The sequence below is a fragment of the Chanos chanos genome, chromosome 12 (genome assembly GCF_902362185.1).
Source record: "Chanos chanos chromosome 12, fChaCha1.1, whole genome shotgun sequence".
Lineage (NCBI taxonomy): Eukaryota > Metazoa > Chordata > Actinopteri > Gonorynchiformes > Chanidae > Chanos > Chanos chanos.
This window is the reverse complement of record NC_044506.1, coordinates 21,624,215-21,631,950: the sequence shown is the minus strand read 5'-3', so window position 1 is coordinate 21,631,950 and position 7,736 is coordinate 21,624,215. Positions and strand designations below refer to the sequence as shown.

Below are 7,736 nucleotides of genomic sequence, written 5' to 3'. Positions count from 1 at the left end.
TTTTCCTCGTTTACAGACCTCTGGTTTGTACGTGTCACACGGTCTCTCTTCCTTATCACCTAGGTTACAGTGCAGTAGTAGCTGACAGCACATCAGAGCCAGCCCTGAACAGCACCAGCCAATCACAGACCTGCCAACCTTTAACCTTGACCTCCTCAACCAATCAGCCGTAAGTTTGCTGCTTACATTTCTTAAGACGGTACATCTCCTTTGCCCTTATGGTAAAGTTTGATTGTATCAATCATTCTTACAGTAAAGACAGAACATTTACCTTACCTTTACAGTAAAGACAGTACGTTTTACCATTCCTTTACAGTAAGGACAGCACATTTTACCATTCCTTTACAGTAAAGACAGTACATTTACCTTACCTTTACAGTAAGGACAGTACATTTACCTTACCTTTACAGTAAAGACAGTACATTTTACCATTCCTTTACAGTAAGGACAGTACATTTTACCATTCCTTTACAGTAAGGACAGCACATTTACTTTACCTTTACAGTAAAGACAGCACATTTTACCATTCCTTTACAGTAAAGACAGTACATTTTACCATTCCTTTACAGTAAAGACAGTACATTTACCTTACCTTTACAGTACAGACAGCACATTTTACCATTCCTTTACAGTAAAGACAGTACATTTACCTTACCTTTACAGTAAAGACAGTACATTTACCTTATCTTTAAAGTAAAGACAGTACATTTTACCATTCCTTTACAGTAAAGACAGTACATTTACCTTACCTTTACAGTACAGACAGCACATTTTACCATTCCTTTACAGTAAAGACAGTACATTTACCTTACCTTTACAGTAAAGACAGTACATTTACCTTATCTTTAAAGTAAAGACAGTACATTTTACCATTCCTTTACAGTAAAGACAGTACATTTACTTTACCTTTACAGTAAAGACAGCACATTTACTTTACCTTTACAGTAAAGACAGCACATTTACCTTACCTTTAAAGTAAAGACAGTACATTTTACCATTCATTTACAGTAAAGACAGCACATTTACTTTACCTTTACAGTAAAGACAGTACATTTACCTTACCTTTACAGTAAAGACAGTACATTTTACCATTCCTTTACAGTAAAGACAGTACATTTACCATTCCTTTACAGTAAAGACAGTACATTTACTTTACCTTTACAGTAAAGACAGTACATTTACCATTCCTTTACAGTAAAGACAGTACATTTACTTTACCTTTACAGTAAAGACAGCACATTTTACCATTCCTTTACAGTAAAGACAGTGGTCCCAGCCTCCTGGGACCGATAACGCTGCCCCCGAGTTCGCCTTCCCCGTCCTACAGCGAGCCCAAACCAGTAGGGGGCGCTTTGTTGAACGGACCTCAATCCTACAGCCAGACATCTGACGGCATCAAGGTCAGGGTCCTCCCCCGTGTCCCGGCGTCACGGAGCACACACAGTCCACATTTACACGCCAGGCGAGAACACTCTGTGTCAGTGAGCTTCTCCAGGACTTGGTGTTCTCCCTTATGAGGTTGCATCAGTCGGTGTTTCGGTCTGTGTTTGAGTCCCGCGTGGGGTCATGTCTGTCACTCAGACAGGAAATGGTAGACGCCTCATCTGTGTGCAGGGCTGGGTCTCCTGACACCTCTCACACTGTCCAACATGACCTCATGTAACCCCACCAGTTAAAGGCCACGCAGAAGATCATGCTTTATTGTTCGATTAAATATTACACTTCACAAGGATTTCTGTCTCACTCACTCACTCACTCACTCACTCACTCACTCACTCACTCACTCTTTCTCTATCTTTTTCTCTCATTTCTCATCTCTCCCTCTCTGCTGTCTCTCTCTCACTCTCTGTCCCTGTCTGTCTGTCTGCGTGCCTGCCTGTCTCTCTCCCTCTCCCTGTCTCCAGGCTCAGGAAACCTTAAGTTCACTGAAGACCATGGCGGAGCGGGCTGCCCGGGGATCAGGGATGGATGGAGAGCTGTCTGCACTACATCTCACTGGAGGTGAGTGCGTTCATCTCTCTCTGTCACACACACACGCACGCACACACACACACACACACACACACACCCCCCTCATCTCTTAATCGCTTGTTTGTTTCTCTCTGTCTCTGTTTGTCTCTGTGTCTGTCTTTGCAGATATCTTCCCCAGCTCTACAGGCCCTGGATCAGGCCCCACCGTGGCACCTCAGCCCTGTGTCACAGAGGTCATCATCCCACCCTCACTGGGGGTGTGTCCGCTGGGCCCCATCCCCCTATCCAAAGACCAGCTCTACCAGCAGGCAATGCAGGAGGCCACCTGGACACACATGCCCCACCCATCTGACTCAGAGAGGATCAGGTACACACACACACACACCGCATCTGTGCGTTCAGCTTATGAGAGAATATGATACATTCATCACTGTCAGTTATCATATTTCAGTGGTTTTCCCCTGACATCTTTCTGTGTCTCTCTTACCCCCTCCTCCCCAACCCCCCACCCCACCCCCTCCACAGGCAGTACCTAATGAGGAATCCCTGTCTCACACTGCCTTTCCATCACCAGATGCCCCCACCTCACTCCGACTCTGTGGAATTCTACCAGAGACTGTCCACAGAAACGCTCTTCTTTATATTCTACTACTTAGAGGTGTGTGTAAACCTGTAGACTAAAATCTAATCCTTATCCTAATCCTTAACCTTAACCCAGACCCTAATCCTAAACCTTAAACCCAGACCCTTCAGTGTGGGAACCAGGATACTGTGGGTCCCTGATCTGGCTCTGAACTCTCTGACGTGGTGATGAGCAGACAGCCTGAGTAAAACCCAGCTCTGTTTGGCACTGATCTGCCTTCTCGCCCTCTGTGTGTCTCTGTAGGGTACCAAGGCTCAGTATTTGGCAGCCAAAGCCTTGAAAAAGCAGTCCTGGAGGTTCCACACCAAGTACATGATGTGGTTCCAAAGACACGAGGAACCCAAGACCATCACTGATGAATTTGAGCAGGTGAGGGAACATCACTGTCCCGCACGGCACAGAACCATAGACTCACAGGTTCTGGACGAGCAAGACTGGCCCAGACCAGAGACGCTGAAGAGAGTAGTGATACACAGAGATCCGTGCAGATTTCAGCCTGCAGATTTAACGATGCGTTAAAAACTCCCGTTTGGTTGTTGAGGTCACACCAAAGGGCACGGCCAAATTTTTGAACGTGGTTTATCCAACATCATATATTTGGTGATTCTCACAGCCGAGCTTTCCTGAGTGTCAGAGTGAGGCGAGTATGGTTACACAGGGGAGTTTATTGTTAACAAAAGCTTGGCAGTCATTACAATTAGTAAACATTTACTCACTCATGTTACATCTATCCTCAAACCAATCAAAATATCTGCACTGTCCTGTTTCTTAAACCATGTGAACCAGAGAACTGATGGAGGATTGATTCAGTGAATGAGTTTTTTTTTTTTAAGGATAGTTGTTAATGTTTACATGATTAAAATTCAATTGACAGTTTATTTTAGCAACCAGCGGATCAGATTTGAACTCTCCTGTACCTGTAATAAGACCATTTTTCTTAAAACAGAAGAACTGACTCCATTTGTGATGTCATGACGATGATGATGCTGATGATTCTGATGATGATATTGTTGTTGATGATGATGTTGCTGATGATGATGATGACGACAGTGATATGATGGTGTTGTCTTTTTGTCTAGGGCACATACATTTACTTTGACTACGAGAAGTGGGGCCAGAGGAAGAAAGAGGGATTCACGTTTGAATACAGGTACCTGGAGGATCGCGATCTTCAGTGACACGCGGACTGAGAGGATAGAACATTTCAAACTGGACTACTGTCGACATTCCTGGACTGAACTCACAGGCGTGTGCGCGCACACATACAGACACTCACACACACACACACACACACACACACACGCACACACACACACACACACACACACACTGAATGGATAGTTCTGATGCGGTTGTGAGCCGTTTTGCTTTCTCAGTGCAGTGTAACACATTTTGGAACAGGGAAAACAAAACACTACCACTTCTCTCAAACCCCTCATGCTCAGTCGACCCGCTTAAGGAGACTGTCGAATTGCTCAGTTCATCTTGAACCCTCATCTGCTGTTGTTTTGTTTGTTTGTTTGTTTTTTTAGTGCCTGTCATGAAACTGAAACATGTTTCGAAGTAACAGATAAATAGTCAAAACATCAAACAAGGTCACATGACAAAGCAGCTGGCCAATCAGTGAAGCTCAGAACACAAAACAAAACAAGAAAAGTCACACTACGGTTTAAGACCCTGACTACCAGACTGTCCGTCTGTCAGGATCTGTCACGTCTCCTGTTCCACACTCTCATTTTAACTGACAAAGGCTTCTCTGTGAAGGTCTGTGTATTTCTCCATCTGCTACACCCAGCCTCTGCCTGGACAGCTTTGTTCCTTCAGCCTTCAGTGACATCCAAGCCTTGCTCAGCACGTCTCTGGCCGTCATCATCCGTGGCTGACGTGGTTGCATCACTAAATGGGGGGGAAAAACAAAATGACATTTAACTTTAAATGTTTGGTGCCTTAGAATCTGGCACACGCTGAGTCTAGGTTCATTTCCCCATAAACCTCGGCCTTGAGGAAAGCCAGAGCCGCCTCTGCGACTCTAAAAACAGGGCTCACCCGAAATCAAGTCCTGAGGGGAGCTTAAGTCCTGCCGGTCGGTTCTTATACCACCCAAACACTGTGGTCTCTGATTGGCTGAGAAATAAACAATCAGGAAAAAACAGACTCCCCGGGGACTCGGTTCAGACCCTCCTGCACGAAAAGAGAACTGTGCTGTCGGCAGATACGCAACCGCCAGTCCTGCCACTTCTCTGCCGTCGAGAGAACGAGTTACGACACCAGCGCTGAAACACTGAGGGGGAAAAAAACGTGACGCAGGATAGCACAACCTTTTGACACACACACCCTCATCCACACATCCCAGGAGATTTCGTTTTGGTCAAGGTAACCAGACCGGTCGGTGCTGGATCCACGAAAATCGACACAATACGCCCCTCTTTCTCTGTCTCATTCTCGGGTTCTTTTGTTAATGCAGTGGTTTACCACTTCGCCCGTGTCTCTCTAAACTTCCCCTTTACAGCTGCCGGACCGCCCGATAGCTGTTTGAGTAAAGCAAAAAAATAAATAATTAAATAAAAACACGTAAACTTTGGGGAAGTTGAACCTTTTTTTTTTTGTCCTTACTATATGGATGTTACTCTGTGTTCAGTTTACGAATGCTAGAGTTTTATTTTTGCCAAAGATCCTTGTGAGTTACCATCAGAATGTCAAAAGTGAAACCGGTTCCCTCAAATCTTTTTCAGTCATTTCTTAGAACGTCATGAATTTCTCCAAAGCCCTGCTTCCTAGCCACTCACTGAATGGACTCATTCTTCCACGTGTCTGGAGTGCCATCTAAAAGGGTTACATTTTTTATTTCTCTCCAGCTTGCTGTCTCACACCACACATTCAGACGTGGGTGACAGACAAAGAAGTGACCCCTCTGCCAGATGTGGATATGAACAGGGTCAGGTTTTGAAATCACTGCATTGAGATAAAACCAGGATCACTCTCCCAGCCTTCACCGCACGGACTCTCTCTGTCTTCACCTGTGTCTCCTTTTCTTTTCTCTGTTCTCTTCTGGGGGGGGGGGGGGGGGGGGGGGACACTAGCGAAGCGGCGTCGAGTCACACACAACACAAGCAAAATGAAGCTGAACATAGTCAATGAGACATTACAGTGAATTAAAGGATTGTAAAATATTAATAAAAGAGTTACTTTTCAAAAACGTGCAGTCTGTGAGTCTTTGGTACTTTGGTAATTAACATCACGAAGAATGTTTTTTCTTCCACGTGCCTCTGTGTTTAACAACCTCTGGGCACCTGTCTGTCTGCATGGGCTGAGAGGTACCTGTCTGTCTGCATGGGCTGAGAAGGCTTGTACATGCAGTGGGGTTTAATATACATCCAATTATCAGAATAATAAAAAAAAAATTTTAAGGGCACTTTTCGAAATATTTAATGAACAAATGTCAAATGACACAGTTCCAGTACCTCTACTAAACAAACACAACCCGATAAACAACAGGTTGCTTCCCAAAGCATGTCATCGTGTCGTTTTATATTTTTCCATAAACTTTTTTTTTTTTCCTAATAGTCTGTGCATATCGCGCACAAGGCTCTTGGGAGTTTTAACAGTGAAACAGTGACACAAATACAGATGTCTTGTTTTTTTTAGTTCTTTCAGGACAAATAGTGAAAAACCTTTGTGAACAAAAGCACTCAACAGTGCCCTGTTTATTAACTGTATTCCAAATCAGCTTTTCATAGTTTCTCATTTTATCAGACTGGTTTTGTTCTTCTTCTCTGTTTTTTGTTTTTTTTTTGTAAACCAAATTCCTCATAGACACCTACCTGTTCATTTACTCAGTTATAAAGCGTCAGGCGTAAAATATAATCTCTAATAGTGTGCTTCCTCTCCTTTTTTGGGGGGCAAATTGGGGAGACTCATTAATTCTACTCTTAAATAGGCCTCTTGGCATAGTCCTAACAGCAAAGACTCACGCATGCTGTAGTACCCATTTTGTTTTGTTAATTACCATGTCTTTTCTCAGTCTTGCAGTTCATCAGCCTGTGTAACAGACGTAGACTGATCTTTGTCTGCTGCCATATCAGTGTCTTATTGTTTGGAGAGAGACCTTTGGAATGCCACCCACATGAGCGAACGAGGTATATGCCATTGAAAACATTCCTTGCCCAGTCAGGCTCTGAACAGAACTCATTTAAACAAAGAAGAAAGAGGAATAAAGAAACAGAGGAGACAGTGCGTTTGAGATTAAAACACGTTTAATGTACAGAGTTAGGAGGCTTTCCTTATGGCATGCCATTGCACACGCGCTAACTGGTTTCTGTCAAGGGTGCCAAGCTTTCATCTAACTACGGAGACTCAGATATGGCTTTGCCTTGCAGCTGCTGATGCACAAAACACCACAGAATCTGCTCATTAATGTGGCGAACACATGGAGAGAGAGAGAGAGAGAGAGAGAGAGAGAGAGAGAGAGCCCCGGGAGCTAGACGTGTCTGTCAGATAAAACTGGTCTGTTACTTTACATAACATTAATGTCATTCCAGGTAATGAATTACCTCTGACAGTATAGGACACAGGCGCACCTTCAAAAACACGCTAATCTGCTAATAGCTAGCGGACACAATTAGTTATGCGCAAGTGGTCTACCTCAAATGAAGAAACGCTGGTTCACTTTCTGGCTTTAATGACTGCATCTATGCACGTAAGGTTCTAAGATTCTCAACTGACCTGTGAAGGAAGGCTGCTGCTGATGTTCTGTACCTTTGTTTATATCATTAGTAAAATTAGAACAGGGTTAAATCGGGCCGTCGTCACATTCTCTTAATCGTGTGTCATATTTTCATAGTGTACAACAACGTCAGAATTCCCAAAGTTGACTCAAACACTGACCCTTGGAATCAATGAGCTTGTCTCTTTCTCGAATCCTACCAAATTATTTGTGATCAGCTACAACTTCGTCTAGCAAAACATTAAATGTATCACGTGTCACCAGAAGACAGTTGAAGTAACATGCCGTAGCTCATCTTTACTGGTGGGGAAAACACTGAACGGTGATGGGGAGGGGGTGAGGAAGATGGAAGGGCTTGAACTGGAGTAGAATCAACTCTCTAACAGATGTGAGGTTACC

At 43.9% G+C, this 7,736-nt stretch overlaps 1 protein-coding gene across 2 annotated transcripts in view; it reads left to right on the top strand.

Annotated features, from left to right (window-relative positions):
• Window positions 1-3,893, top strand: part of cnot3b (CCR4-NOT transcription complex, subunit 3b) — a 14,491-nt gene extending 10,598 nt beyond the window's left edge. For both annotated transcript variants that reach the window (XM_030789001.1, XM_030789000.1), the window contains exons 12-18: window positions 64-169; window positions 1,259-1,400; window positions 1,905-2,001; window positions 2,137-2,338; window positions 2,497-2,629; window positions 2,858-2,983; window positions 3,694-3,893. In XM_030789001.1, coding sequence (XP_030644861.1) covers window positions 64-169; window positions 1,259-1,400; window positions 1,905-2,001; window positions 2,137-2,338; window positions 2,497-2,629; window positions 2,858-2,983; window positions 3,694-3,792 — 905 coding nt within the window. In that variant the 3' untranslated portion in view covers window positions 3,793-3,893. The remainder of the gene's footprint in view (window positions 1-63; window positions 170-1,258; window positions 1,401-1,904; window positions 2,002-2,136; window positions 2,339-2,496; window positions 2,630-2,857; window positions 2,984-3,693) is intronic.
• Window positions 3,894-7,736: the final 3,843 nt, after the last annotated feature.